The 15,701-nt window shown below is 39.4% G+C and overlaps 1 protein-coding gene across 5 annotated transcripts in view; it reads right to left on the bottom strand.

Moving 5' to 3' along the window:
- tmem259 (transmembrane protein 259) overlaps positions 1-15,701 on the bottom strand; it is a 68,087-nt gene that overhangs the window by 39,765 nt on the left and 12,621 nt on the right. For 4 of the 5 annotated variants that reach the window (XM_041204497.1, XM_041204498.1, XM_041204495.1 and 1 more), the window contains exons 2-3: positions 5,468-5,719; positions 596-773 (exon numbers count right to left, since the gene is read on the bottom strand). In XM_041204497.1, the coding sequence (XP_041060431.1) occupies positions 596-773; positions 5,468-5,719 (430 nt within the window). The remainder of the gene's footprint in view (positions 1-595; positions 774-5,467; positions 5,720-15,701) is intronic. The other variant, XM_041204496.1, reaches the window with a different exon arrangement.

Genomic DNA, 15,701 nt, shown 5'->3' with positions numbered 1-15,701 from the left:
AAGTACTAGAATTTGCAGTCAGCCACTGGTGGTGTTGGAAACAATTTTGTGTGTTTAAAAGCATTATATACTAGAAATTTAGCTTATATGTAATGTTTCCTGCAGTATGTTGATACCGATACATTAAATAAGACTAGTGACAACAAAATGTAATTAAACAACTGGCTGTGATTTAAAAGGTCAATAAACAGTTTTTGACTCTGAAAAGCAGAGGGGTTATGCCTCAGTCTCTGCTTTACATGTCTGTCAATGTTCAAAAGCAAATGCTGAAAACAGAATGTGGAACTGTTAGAGCTTGTGAAAGCAGTAAAGCTGTGACCAGCAATTAATGAGTTTTGCAGTTGCTATTTTTGAAGCTCAAGACTTTCCACAGCACCCCTCTTATAAAACGTTATTTTGCACTTCTAAATCGAGACAATTTTCTTCTCAGCTCAAATAATTGTCGGGCGGTATTTCAGCAATATTTTATTATGATTAGCAATTATAAATCTCTGAGGTGAGCAAATGAAGGTCCTACCCAAGTGTAGAGTTTGAGAGATGTTGGAAGCAGGTTGGAAAGAAGGGGGAAAGAGCTTTTGTATCACTAAAATTTTACCTGCTCTTGTTAGCATCTCAAACTCGGAGACTGTTTCCTGCAGAGGCTGCATACCTTTACTAGGTGCCTCAGTGAATGAGAGCCCCTGGCTATCATTCTGTACCACCTGCGTTACAACTTCTGCTTTATTTCCAAGTGAGGGCTTTAAGAACACTTTGGGCTCTATGTCGAGTTCAAACTGTGAAAAGGAGCAGAAAGGCAAGAAGAGTTAGGCACAAATTCATCACAAAGAAAGAAAAACACAAGGATTGAAAATACAAGTTGGCCAGCATCTGAAAGAGAAACAAGTATACATTTTGGGTGGCATCTTCAATAATTTCTGAACGAAAAATAACCTTCTCAGGAACACAAAAGGCTTCAGCATTTACTGATATCATTGTCACAGGAATTAGCACTGTTCTGGTTTGCAAAACTTTTGAACACAGCTTATTGGCTATTATATTTATTAATCCAGCATGTTTGCATCGCAGTCCAGGGGTCCCTTGCAGAAGCCCCATCATATCTTTTCATTTGTGGCCCACAGACTTGCTGCATATGGCCACCAGTCAAGACTTGCCTGGCTATTTGTGGCATTAAAGGCAGCTCCTTCTGTTTTTGCTCAGGAATAAGAAAAACAGGCAAGAAATCTTACTGTGAAGTTTAAGCTTGTCCAAGCTTCTCTGTACAAGTGTACAGCAGTTCCAAAGAGAAATGCTGGTCCTACAGTTTTTGATTTTGTCTGTGTCCAAGTTTACAATTGAAAGTGCTATGTCAAAGGTGCAGACCAACATCCCAACACTTGACGGTGCAGTATCCCTGAGAGGAGACAATTTCCATTTATATAGTGCTCCTCAAATTGTTGGAAAGGTATTTCAAAGCATTTAACAGTGAAGACAAAACAGTGAACAGAACAAGAGCTAGAAGGGAGCCATTTAGACTAGCCAGGCAAGTCTTAACTGGTGGTCAGATGCAGCAAGTCTATGAGCCACAAATAAAAAGATATGATGGGGCTTCTGTAAGTGATCCCAGGGCTATGATACAAACATGCTGGATTAATAAATATATGTCAATAAGCTGTGTTCTGCACAGAACAGTCCAAAACTGATCCCACCACTGTACTCTCTACCCCCATCAGTCTGTATCTTCCTATTTCAAATATTCAACCAATTTCCATTAAAAGATGCTTTAACTACTCTGCAGTAGAACTTCAACAACTCTCCTTGTGAAGAAATTTTTCCAAATCTTGTTCCTCAAGTGACACTTTTGAACTGATGACTCATTGTCACTGACTCCGAGCATCGACACCTGGGATCTGTCACTTCCAATCCTTCTGCAAACTGATCAAACCCCATTAATCGCAACACTTTGTTTCTTGTCCATCAATTAAATTTCCATCCATGTTGCTGCTTATTGATTTATATCATGCACATTAATTTTTATTGGAAACATCTTTGGAATGTTATGAAAAATCTAAAAACACTGCAAGTAAAACACTTCCTATATCTACATGGCAATTTCTTCAAAAAATATTAAGTTTGCTAAATATTACTTGTTTTTAACAAATTTATCCTGAATGTTCTCAATTATTCCCTGCCTTTCTAAATTTGATCACGATAAATTTCAAGGGTTTCCCCACAACTGACATTAGACTGAGCTGCAGAAAAGGGAGAAATCAAGACTGTCAGGATATGGTCAGTTAAGGAATTGGAAGGTGTTTTTAAAAGTAGTGAGGAAAGGAGAGGGAATTAAGTACCAAAGCAAAAGGAACAAGGTTAGGAGTTACAAAGAAAAGGAACATAGTGACTAAACAGACTATTAAATGAGGACTGAAGGCAAGGAGAAAGCATATGTTAGTGGAGTTGAAAGTGTATGAGGGGATGCAAGGTTGCAGAAGATATCATTTCATACATGAAGTTCCCATTATACTCAACCAGACAATCATTAATACCTAAAACCATTCCCTATTCTGATTTCAATAAGAAAATTATACATAGAAACATAAAAAATAAGAGTAGATCACGTGGCCCTTTGAGCCTGCTTCAGCATTCGATATGATCATGGCTGATCCTTTATCTCAACGTCATACTCCTGCTCTCTCCTCATACCCCATGACGCCTTAAGTCTAGAAACATATTTCCTTCTCAAATATATTCAGTGACTTGGCCCCAGTCTTCTCTGGTAGAGAATTCCTCTGAGTGAAGTTCTTCCTCATCTCAGTCCTAAATGGCATGTATTCATGTAAACATACTCATATGCATGTACAATAATATACATTATGAAATAGGTAGGCCATTTAGGACTGAGATGAGGAGAAACTTCTTCACTTGGAGGGTGGTGAACCTTTGGAATTCTCTGCGCCAGAAGACTGTAGAGGCTCAGTCGTTGAGTATGTTCAATACTGAGCAATAGATTTCTCCATATCAAAAACACCAAGAATACAGGGGTACGCAGGAAAATGGTGTTAAGCAGATCATCAGTCATGATCTCACTGAATGGCTGAGGGGGCTCGAAGGGCTGACTGGCCTACTCCTGCTCCTATTTCTTATGTTCTTATTTTCTCATACAACATATGAATTGCCCATGGCATTGGCAAGCCAGCTGATGCGTGATTTTTAATACAAATGAGGTGTCAATGAAGTTGGGAAAGAATGTCAGTAATTTCAGTTTTGTATTTCATATTCTTTATAAGTATAACTTCTGCTATACATCAAGGTTAAGTTATTCTTCTCGAAGTTGGAAATTATGGCCAGCATAAACTGTTGAAGTATGGTGTGAGCACATCATGTACCTCCAATTTGCAGTAAGTCATTCAGACTGTTGTGTGCAGCTGACCACCACAAAAATGATATGGAGAATGACACAGTTTGGTTCTGGGAACAAACTGAAGGTTTAATTATTTGAACACCTTGATTAAATTGGTAGGAGTATGAAACACATTCTGTCACAGCTTGTAAGACAAATTATGAAGTTACCTTGAAGATAAATCGGTGACTAAAACAATTCAGACCCTTCTGCTCCAAATAACCTCAGATTACATGTAGCATTTACATTATAAAATAATCTTAAAACTTGAATTGCATTAAATATGGATGTGCACCAAAGTGAAATTATACTTTTACGTTCAAAAATAGACTTGTGTTCAATAAATTAAAGCAACTTATCTTAACTGCTTTTCACTTAACATTTTTTTTTGCTGATGGTATTCTGTGATTGACACAGTAGATGGTCAGCTCCTACCTGTATACCACATCAAGCTAAAAGTAGGGTTTTACTTTTCCAATTTATACAGGGCATCAGAGTCAGTGTCGTCAGTAAGGTCTCAGTTCGTGCCATAATGCACATGTGGAATTTTCCTATTGCCTTTACTTCAACTGTGAAAAACAGGGAGCAGGACAATTATAGATCGCCCTTCCAAATTTGAATGGTGTCTGGAGAGAATTTAATATAAACAACACCAGAGTGAAATAGTGGTGATGGTGCTTGCGCAACAGTGGCAGGAATGGGAAGATGAGTTAAGCAAATTACACAAGTGGCATTCAGGTGATCTTTTCTCCAGGCTTTAATGGTATAAATATGTGAAATACATCTAGCAATTATATCATGCCTGACAACAAACTCCTTTTTCTGCGTTAGAAATTTGTACAAGATTTCCATGCCTAGCTTATCTCAATCCTCAGTATGGTAACTTCCATGAAGTGTAACATTTATACAAAATTAATACAGGCAAAGAGAAATCAAGCAGCTGCAATAGTTGTGTAGTGTTAGTTATATTAAAAACTAGTTTATTGCAGGTTTTTTTGTCTGTCCTGAAAAAAGCCGAAGAGAAGCCCGAGATTAGGTTTCCCATAGGCCACTTTTGGCTCACTTCCTTTCATCTGTGCACTCCTGTAGATTTACCACTCCACATGTTTCAGAATCTCCATCAGCATTGGTGCATTTGCAGTTCTGGGACTTACTTCTGTTCCCTCATCTTATCTTGCTGTCCAGTGAAAGAAGGTGCAAAAATGCTATTATGAGCTAGGACATCCCACCATCAGCACTTCAAGTTAAAGAGTTCTATTAAAAATAAGTGTCTTCAGTTCTATTTTTTTGCTAATCTTCCAATGGGAACTGCTTTGTCTCCACTTAACAATTGTCCGTAGCTAGCTGAGTTCAAATTTATGGGTATGTGTCAACACATCATTTGAGTAACACTAGCTTCAGATGCTTCCAAGCTTTTTTGTCTTCATAGGCAGTAATATGGAACCTCGAAGACAGCATTTAAATATATACAAATCTATGTCATTATTTGCATATATCTGTAAATGCTGATACTGACAAATCTAGGTGTTATCCATCAATGAGGTTACAATGCTAGAAACAGGCCTTTCCAAACCTCCAGCTCCACAAAATTCAAATAAATAGAAATGACAAATTGAAATACAAATAGAAGTTTCCTCAGTCAGCTGTTGAACAGCCCTGCTTTGGGTGGCTTTATTTAGGGAGCTGTCCAGGAATAATGCTCACAGAAATCGATCAATCAGAGCTCCACTCCAGCTGACAAAAAAAAATTCATCCTTTTCTGTGTTTTTGTTTCCATCTTCATCCCAAATTAACCTCTTTCAGTTGGAATTCAAAGTTAACAGCATTTGTGCCATGCAGCCTGTGTTAAGTGACCAAGATCAGGGCCACTGTGAAAAGGGTTTTTCTTCATCCTCACTTTCCATTAATATTCAAACTTTCTTTTCACTTGTTCTACTTCATTCCTGACTCATTATAAAGTTGCTGACACAAGCTTAAAATGATATTCTTAACTTAATGAAAACTTCAAATTAACATTTTCACCACAACCGAATCAAAATGAACAATTCTGCATTTATGTCAGGCATGCTACAATCAGAACAATAATCACACCTGTATAGAACTGTTGTCAAACATTTCTATGGTCAGCTCTTCTTCATCTTCTGCTGGCTCCTTTACCATGCCTGCAAAGTTTTCAGATTCGTAGAACTGAAGGAAAATGGGGGCACGGCTAGAGTTGCGTTGGATTTCTACACGGAGGATCCCATCCCGAGGCCACTTCTCACGGACATGCTCCAAGCAATTGATTGGAGAGCGGGAAAAGGCAATATGAATGTAGGCCAAAATGAAAAGGACAAAAAGAGCCTGGAAAAAAAAAGGAAAAAAAAAACATAATTAATATTTCTCTCAAAAAGCATGCGGTGAGTGTTTTGGGCAATAGGGTGAAGTGAGAACATGTACATATATACATATGCTAACCTACTTACTAAGATAAAATCACATAGCTGAGATTACAAAGCTTCTCTGTGGGAGGTGTAACATCAGTGTATTACCTATTTTTCTATTATACTTCAAAATTCCTGCAAAATAATGATTGATAATCTCCAAACCATCACTACAGAGTCGCCCACCATTAACATCCTGCATATCATGTTAACAATGTGGATACAAGGTATGGTAGAAGGCTAGGTAATTTGCAATGAGTGTCTCACCTGCTGACCGCTCAAAGCCAGTCCATCATCTACAAGGCTCAGGTCAGGAATTTGATGAAATATTCACCATTTGGCTTTACGGGTACAGCTCAAAGCTGTAGACAGATCAGGATAGATCATACACTTCATCACTGCCCTTGCCATTGGACTGGCATTGGCACTATGGCTACAGTACATAGTGCGCTGCAGCAACACATCAAGGATATTGGACAGAACCTCCCTCCCCTGCAACTTCTACACCAAGACAGCCAAGGTCAGCGATATAATGGAAACACTATCATCTGTAAAGACACCATCCAAGAAAGATACCATCTACACTTGGATGTACGTGATCTTTCTTTCATTGTTGCTGGAGCAGAATCTTAGGATTTCCTACCCAACACTCTTGTGGGTGCATCATCACACAACTGGAGTTGCTCATGGAAAACGTCCACCACCAGTTTCTCAGGTTCACTAAATATGTGCAGTAAATACGATCTTGCCAGGCTCACCCACAGTTCAAGAACAAATTAAAAGAAAATTCCAGTTCGATGACAAACAAAGACGATTCACCTTTCTGGGTACTTTTTCTAAACTGAGGCATTCTCAAATTGATTCTTTTGAGAGCTAGATAACATTAAATGAACCAGGATGACACACCCTACTTATAGCAACATCTGGTACAGGATGATGGACACATTACACCCTCAAGGTTATATCTGTAACCTTTCAGATGGATGGGGTAGAATACAAACTTAGGCAACTACTCTTTCACCTCGACGACACATTCAATTCTAGTCCAGCCTAACTGGATGGAAATCTACCACCTCCGCCAACTGGAAAGTTCCTACACAAAATGATATTGAGCAGTCTCATTCTTTCAGGGTGGTTGCAAAATGACTGCGATAGAAAATGGAAAAAAAAGTCATACTGGCTCATTAGGGAGCTCTCTTCAGGCTGGGACTGAAATGGACTGTTGCAGAGGAGACAGACTATTTACTGATGTTGCTTAATTGAGGTTGCCATACAGTTTATTTAGCATTATCTGACTCTAACAAGAGATTCAGTTTGAGAATATCTTTTAGATAAGGTACCCAGAAAGATACACCCCTGACATAGGAATACTTAATGCTGACACTGGTGGACTCATTCCACAGTTTGTAAGGGAAACTGCCTAACACTCTGGAACACTCTGTCTCAGGCAATGGAGGCTGTCATTGAATACTTTTAAGGCAGAGGTAGATAGGTACTTGTGAAGCAAGGGAATCAAAGGTTATCGGGGTTAGATGGGAACGTGGAAATCAAAACACAAGATGATCAGCCATGATCTTATTGAATGATGGAGCAGGCTCGAGGGGCCAAATGGTCTAATCCTGTTCCTACTTCTTATGATCTTAAGTTGGCACCTATTTGGTACCACTCTGTATTGTCCAAGATACATTAACTGCAAGCGCTACTTCTGCTCGGAGTGCTAAATTGTGCAACCACCCCTTCAGTTGAAATGCACCCAACATTTTAATACTTTCAACTCAATGAGGGAAAAAGTAATTGCAATCTTCACACCAAGTAGATGAACATTTTAAACCTTCATTATTGAAACCTTACAGGATATTAGGAAACTTCCTAACACCAGTGGAGGTACCCATCTTCTAACTTGCTTACTGCGACTACAGCTCCTCATACCCCGCTTCCATCCCATTCTCTCAGTTCCTTCGCCTCCGTCATATCTGTTCTGATGATGCCACTTTCCAAAACAGTTCCTCTGACATGTCTTCCTTCTTCCTTAACCAAGGTTTTCCACCCACGGTGGTTGACAGGGCCCTCAACCATGTCCGGCCCATCTCTCGCACATCTGCCCTCACACCTTCCTCTCCCTCCCAGTGCACTGATAGGGTCCCTCTTGTTCTCACTTATCACCCCATCGGCCTCCACATTCAAAGGATCATCCTCTGCCATTTCTGCCAACTCCAGCATGATGCCACCACCAAACACATCTTTTGTCCCCCCGCAAACCCCCCCCCGGCGGCTTTCCGCAGGGATCGTTCCCTTCGGGACACCCTGGTCCACTCCTCCATCACCCCTCACCCCATGCAACCGCAGAAGGTGCAACACCTGCCCCTTTACTTCCCCCCTCCTCACCATCCAAGGGCTCAAACGCTCCTTTCAAGCGAAGTAGCGCTTCACTTGCGTTTCCCTCAATTTAGTCTACTGCATTCGCTGCTCCCAATGCGGTCTCCTCTACATTGGAGAGACCAAACGCAGACTGGGTGACCGCTTTGTGGAACACCTTCGGTCTGTCTGCAAGCATGGCCCAGACCTCTCTGTCGCTTGCCATTTCAACACACCACCCTGCTCTCATGCCCACATGTCCGTCCTTGGCCTGTTGCAATGCTCCAGTGAAGCTCAACGTAAACTGGAGGAACAGCACCTCATCTTCCGACTAGACACTTTACAGCCTTCCGGACTTAATATTGAGTTCAACAACTTCAGATCATGAACTTTCTCCTCCATCCCCACCCCCTTTCCGATCTCCCTTTTTCCAACAATTTATAATTTAAAAAAAATATATTTTTCTTTTCCAACCCATTTTAAAATTTATTTCGATCTATTGTTTTATCTCCACCTTTTAGCCCATTTCAATCCCTTCCCCCCACCATCTGCCACTGCTTGTCCTGCTTGCTACCCTTAATGTCCCCATTAGCACATTCCTTAGATAATATCAACACCCCTTTGTCCTTTTGTCTATGACATCTTTGGCAATCTCTTCTTTGCCTCCACCTATCACTGTCCCTCTATCCAGCACTACCTTACCCACCTCCCTCTACCAGCTTATATTTCACCTCATTTCTTTCTTTCCTTAGCTCTGATGAAGATCATATGGACTCGAAACGTCAACTGTGTTCCTCTCCACAGATGCTGCCAGACCTGAGTTTTTCCAGCTATTTTTGTTTTTGTTTCAGATTTCCAGCATCCGCAGTATTTTGCTTTTATATAAACAATGAGGCCTGCAAGGAATCTACCCAACATAGACCCTGATAAATGAGGTCCGCAAATCTGCAACTGGATATATTGTAGAAAAGTAAATTGGAGTTGGTTCTCCATTTTCACACAAATAACAATCTGTATCACATATCAGAGCTTGGTACTCAACATAAATTTAGAAGGACAACAAATAGAGATGGAAGCAAATTTAAAGGCTGGTGTTAAAAGCGTCAGAAAATTTAAGTGTGGTTTTCAAAAGAAGCCCCATTGAAATTGTTTATTCCTCAAAGCACAGTGTAAGGCTAATCAGTAAGTAAGGAGTAGTTTGCCCTCTAGGCAATATTTACATAGTTTAACTCCTGCTTCTTGCATCATTCTGGTGCTGGCATACCCAACTGATCAAATCAAGTTAGATCACAGCATGAAATCAGTGCCCTAAGCTTTGAACATTGCACAATTACAACAGGACACCATCCTTAATCTTCATAATGCACTTGATTTTTGGCACGGTTACAGAAACAGAGGGAGTAGGTCTGTTCTGGGAATCCAAATATAACATTCAGAAAAGTTCATGGACACGTTTCTGATCAACTGCCCATTTTCCAGGAGAGTCACAAAAACACCACTATGTGCTTAACCCAAATCGGATGGTACATTTTACCAGAGCTCCATTCACAAAAAAACAAATTAAGTAGCTCAGAAGGAAGAAACAATTAAGAGGAAACTGCAGGAAGCAGGCAATTACTTAAATAAATGCCCACTTGCTCTTCTTTGCACCTTAAAAGAAACATTTAACTTGTCAATTTTTAGGAGTGGATCCCTGGAGTTCTTATTTAAATTTTATGATAATTTTTATGACATTAAAGTTAATGTGAGGCTTTCCTGTTATACACTATTATACTGGCAATTGGTGGTCTCTGATGTCTTTTCTTTTTGAAGTGCTGACAAGTTGGTTCAATTTTAACTCTACAAGTTTCCTTCCCGTTCAGACACCATATGTCACCAAATTAAGTGCCCAAGTCAAAACAAGATAATACATTTTTGGACGTGCAAATATTTTCAATTTATTGAAACTATCTATATATCCAAGGTGGAATAGTGTTAATTTCCGACGCTTTGAGGAAATCATTCATGTACCGGCAGCACAGATACAGGGTAAAAGGTTATGGATCTCAAGATCCATTAAGTCAGTGGACCCTATTAAAATATTACTGTGATCAGGCAAATTGAACTGTGATTAAAAATCGATGACTCCCACATGCTACCAGCTGGGGTTGTGGCTATTTGTAAACCATTTTTGTTCCCAACAATAGGTACATTTTTTTCTATTCATTCAAGGATGTGGGCATTGTAGGCTAGGCCAGCAATTATTTCCCACGTCACATGAATGAATAAAAAAGAAACTGGGATACGCTTCAATCTCACAGGCAAGTATTAGAGAACTTTCAAAGATATGAAACATTTCTAGTATGGGGAACTTTTTCTTTATTCAACAGTTTTGACTCCTCACTTCCTGGAGGGCTTTTTGGAATGCGGTACCATAGCCTCAGTCCACTTTCCATTACTTGCTGAAACACCCATTCAGTCCTGGTGACAATGATCACACTACAGTATTTTGTAGTGGAATGTATCACAGCTAGGCCTTAAATGGTTCTAATTTAAGAGCATACAAAATGGATTTCAACTAGAAACCACCAGAAAGTGTTGAGGAAAGAAAACCTTTATTTCCTGAGCCAGGGAGGCCAACTGTACCACAACTACAACTGAGGTTAAGCCTAGAATATCCAGGAGGACTGTATTGCTCAGCTACTCATTGGATACACTTGTTCAGCTTTCTGAGTAGTGAGAGACTAGATGGTGTGAAAGAGCATTGGGATATTTACAAATCACCAAAAGGTTGCACACAGTTATAAAAGTTAATCAAAAAGGCCAATGAAATGATGGTCTTTATGTCAAAAAGGTTGTAATACAAAAAATGAGGAAGTAATGTTTCTGGTGTGGAGCCTCTGAGACCTTATCGGAGTACTACATTCAGTTTTGGACACTGGACACCAAGGAAGGTATATTGGCATTTGGAAGGCACAGATTCAGCAGAATAGCAGGGCTTCAAGAAATAGCTTATGAGAATAGGTTACTTAAATTTAGTTTGTACTCCCCAGACTAAGATCGAAAGCTGATGTATTTGAGATCTTTTAAAATGTCAAAGGGATTTAAGAGTTGATAAAGTAACTATTTCCTCTTATGTTTCCTATGAGAATTCAGAACTAGGGGACATCAATTTTGCATTATAATATTTTAATATTGCCCACGTCTATTCCTCCCTCAGTCCATTGCTGCTGAAGCCCTCATTTATGCCTTTAGTAGCTCTCGGCTTGATTATTGTTACACTCTCCTGGCTAGTATCCCATCTTCCATTAACTTGAGCCTATCTTAAACTCTGCTACCCGTAATTTGCAATTAGTCTCGTTCACTCATCACAACCATCCTTGCTAGCCGACACAGACTCGCAGTCCACCAATGCCTTGATTTTAAAGTTCTCATTCTCATCTTCAAGTTCCTCCATGGCCTCACTCCGCTCTAAGTCTGTAATCTCTTCCAGCCCTACAACTCAGAATTCTACATTCCTCTGGCCCCTTGTGTACCTCCTGCTTCCTTCACCCCACCGACAGCAGTGCCTTTAGCATCTGGGCCCTGGTTTTGGAATTCCCTCTCCACCTCTCTCTACCTTTGTGGGTCTGGATAAACTGTGTCTTTAACAAACCTTTTAATCATGCTGCCCTAATTTCCTGTTGCTTAGCTCCATGCTGTTTTTTGTCTGATTACATTCTCATTTAATGCTTTAGGATGCGTCCTACTTTAAAGGTGCTATAGGCATGCCCGTTGTTAACAAATCACCAGTGCTTGCATGTTATTTGATCATGCGAACTATAGAAGGCAAACCTATTCTCATGCATTGCATGAATTTACGTGCACTTTCCAGAAGTAGTTGTACAGCAATCTTAGCTGATTTGTATTCAACCTTGTGCTGAAACCAACCGTAGCATGGCTGCTGCCCAGCTTGTATCAGCTAATTAATCAAAATCTGAATCGAACCTAGAACTTTCTGTCGGCATGCTTAGCATTATTGTAAAGAACTTTTTTTAATTTCTATTGGACTATTGTAAAGAACATATCTTTTTATTTCTGTTGGACTGTGGATTAAAATTACAATGGCTGCAGTTTGAAAGACTTGTCCACTGGAACAGTGTGAGGGATATATACAATGTTGCTATCCTGGAATGAAGTGTGCCATGAAAGACAGGATGGTACCGAAGAAGTATCCAGTCTAAAGGGGAATTGCCTGGCAACAACATTTTAATTGGCTACTAACCAGGTGACCAGGGTTTGAGAGAGAACACTGTAGCTGAAAAAAAAAGCTCACAGCCTGAAAAGAGAAAAGGCCTAAAACTTCTTTCTTCTGTGTAAGATTCCAGTAATTCTGCAATAATAGCAATCTGGTTTTTTTCCCTCATATCTCTATAACCTGCTCTCTCTCTGAAAAACTCCTGTCAAGAGGAAAAGGGGAAAATCACTGTTAGAGACATTGAAAAGCAAGTGCTCAACCTGTGAACTAAAGACTGTGTCATCAACAAAGAACTAAAAGGAATTTGGAAGACATCAATCAAAACCAACCCATCAAATCCCGTACTTCGGAATTGGTGCTATTGAACTGTTTTATCCCACCCTTAAAACGCATGTTTTTGTATGTCTTATGTATCTTGTATGTGTGTGTATAGGGATTTAAGAAGGGGTAGAGTTTAGGTTATCAAATTAGAAAGTAGCAGTTCATATTTTTTTCTTTTGCCACTGGTTAACGTCAGTTTGTTCAATAAACTGTTATTTACTTATTAAGATTACAAACCTGGTGCTTGTATTGTTAACCTAAATTAAACAGTGAGGTGGTTTGATCAAATTTTTCACACTTTTCGTGGCTTGGGGAGCAGTGGGTCTTGATATTGCATCGCACCATCCCCAATAAGTCGTGACACTATATTAAGTGTGTCATTGCCCACTCAGGTGCTCTGGGGTCCCATGGGCACATTCGACATCTTCAAATAAAACTGGAATTTAATTACCTTTCAACTTGTAGTGGTACTCAGTTGATAGTTCAACTACTTTTTCCTCTTACTCAGAACTGATAGCAAATTTACTTTAGGTTTATATCTTGCAACCACTTTTGACTTTGAGGCATTGAAAGTTACACTAACAGCATTTTGGAAAGTTCAGTAAATTTTAAATTTCATTAAGGCCAAATTGGAAATGGTTGGACTGTCTAGTACCACACCAAATTCATTACATAAAACCAGACTGTGGATTTTCAACTATACAAGGCTTCACAAGCAAAGCTAATTCTGGCATCAGACAATGTTTACAAACACAAACTTTCATATTTCCAGAAAAGTTATGTGAACAATGACCGGCAGCAGTACTTCAGACTGATGCATTCCCTTCCTAGCCTGAGTGTGCTACGGTCAACTATAATACAACCGTAGGTATAGCTGTGATCAGCAAAGTTATGCCTTTATGTAGTGGGCCATTCGGGGTAGTATGCTTTTCTTATTAAAGTGGTTTGTAATTAAATTAATGGGGGAGAGGAGGAACAAAACAATGGTGGAAAAATGGTGGACATGCCATGTGAGTTTTCTTTTGCACTACAAAATACCCTGTTAATTCATTTAGCTTACTATGTTATTTAGGTCCATGTTCAGGCACTTTTTCTTCTGCCTTGGCACCAAACCCATCTCTGATTGCTTTGTAAAACATAATCAAAAATATTATAACATTTAATTCAAATCTATACTCAGATCATGGGTATGAGAGCAATGAATTACTAAGCTTACTTCAGAGTGGGCAAAACTCAAACTTACAAATAGCACACGTATGATTGAATTATGGGATCTTTCTCATGGACAAAGTACATATCGGCATACACCAATATAATAAATCATTACACATTTCAAAGCTTAGCTGAGGAAATGGATTTTTAAAAAATCAGGTTTTAAATGTGAAGAGGTCACAAGATTTGTAAACAGTGTAATGATTTTGCCATTAATTTATTAATGGTGTATTGTGTGTATGATGCTACAAGTAATATTTTCACAGCTCCATGCTATCCTTCAATACCACTGATCATGCTGATTCTGGAGATGCGCTGTTTTCTAACATGGCCCAGTTAAGCTTTGACAGCAACCATCTTTCCAATGTCCAACAGAATGAGTGAGATAGCTGCAAAACTTTTATGTACCATAAATAAACATATTACATGTAGCACATTTTGCCCCTCGCTCTGTAATTTTTTTAAAAATAGAAAGCTGGTCACTGAATGCCAAATAGTTCTGACTATGAAATTTACAAAAGCATTTGTCACTGCACAATTCCCTCACCAAACAAACTGATTGATCAGCAAAGCTTAGATTTTATGGCCTGTTAGCGACAAAAGGTTCATTTTAGCAGCATAATTTAATCATAAAATTGTGCAACCCCATAGCATGGAAGGAGACCATTCAGCCTATCATACCTGCGCCAACTCCTTGGGAAAGCTATCCAATTAATTCCAGTTCTCTGCTTTTTCCCAAAAACCCTGTTTTTTTTTCCCTTCAAGTATTTATCTAATTCTCTTCTGAATGCTATTACTGAATCTGTTTGTACTACTTTTCAGGCATGGCATTCCAGATCATCATAACTCGCTGTGCAGAAAAATGTTTCCTCATGTCACCTCTGGTTCTTCCACCAATCACTTTAAATCTGTGACCTCTGTTAACCAACCCTCTGCCATTGCAATTGCTCCTTATTTACTCTATATAAATCCTTCATCCTCTCCCTGAGCACATTTAAATCCTTTGGGTCTGATTTTTTTTTTATTCTTTCATGGGATGTGGGCATCACTGGCAAGTCCAACATTTGCTGCCCATCCCTAATTGTCCTTGGGAAAGTGGTGGTGAGCAGCCGAAAAACTGCTCTAAACTAAATATTACGTGCACGGGTAATTCAGCACATTGTGGGCTGTTTTCATACGGTTTAGAAACCAACAAGTCACCTCTTGCTTTTGCCCAGCACAGGTCAAGATATTTAAGAGTTAGTCATTTACGGAAAAATATGCACATAACAAGGGAGGGGTGGGGTGGAGAAAAAGTTAAAGAGAGAGAAAAATCAAAATTAAATTCACATGAAGTAACAGACACTATATAACAGATTTACTGAACACACAAGAGAACAAATTCCAAGGTCAAGAGTGACTTGTCACAGTAAATGGCAGCTGAACTGAAGCTGTAGTGTGGTTTCTCTCTCAATTCTGGTCAGCAGACGATGAAATCCAGCATGGGTGCAGGGAAATAAATACTATAGTGCAGCGGCACCGCCACAAAAAGATTAGGGCATTGAAAACTAGAACAAGAGATCCAAATGAGAAATATGCCCAATACATCAAGTTCCGATGGAGGGTCATATTGGACTTGAAACGTTAACTCCACAGTTTCTCCCTCCACAGATGCTGCTAGACCTGCTGAGTTCTTCCAGCATTTTCTGTTTTTGTTTCAGATTTCCAGCATCTGCAGTATTTTACTTTTATATCATGTGAAATAAACCCCCACCCCTGGTCCAATAATGAAGAAAAAAGGTGAGCGGCTTTGATTTAA

The sequence above is a fragment of the Carcharodon carcharias genome, chromosome 14 (genome assembly GCF_017639515.1).
Source record: "Carcharodon carcharias isolate sCarCar2 chromosome 14, sCarCar2.pri, whole genome shotgun sequence".
NCBI classification, from domain to species: Eukaryota; Metazoa; Chordata; class Chondrichthyes; order Lamniformes; family Lamnidae; genus Carcharodon; species Carcharodon carcharias.
This window is presented reverse-complemented; position numbering and strand designations above follow the sequence as displayed.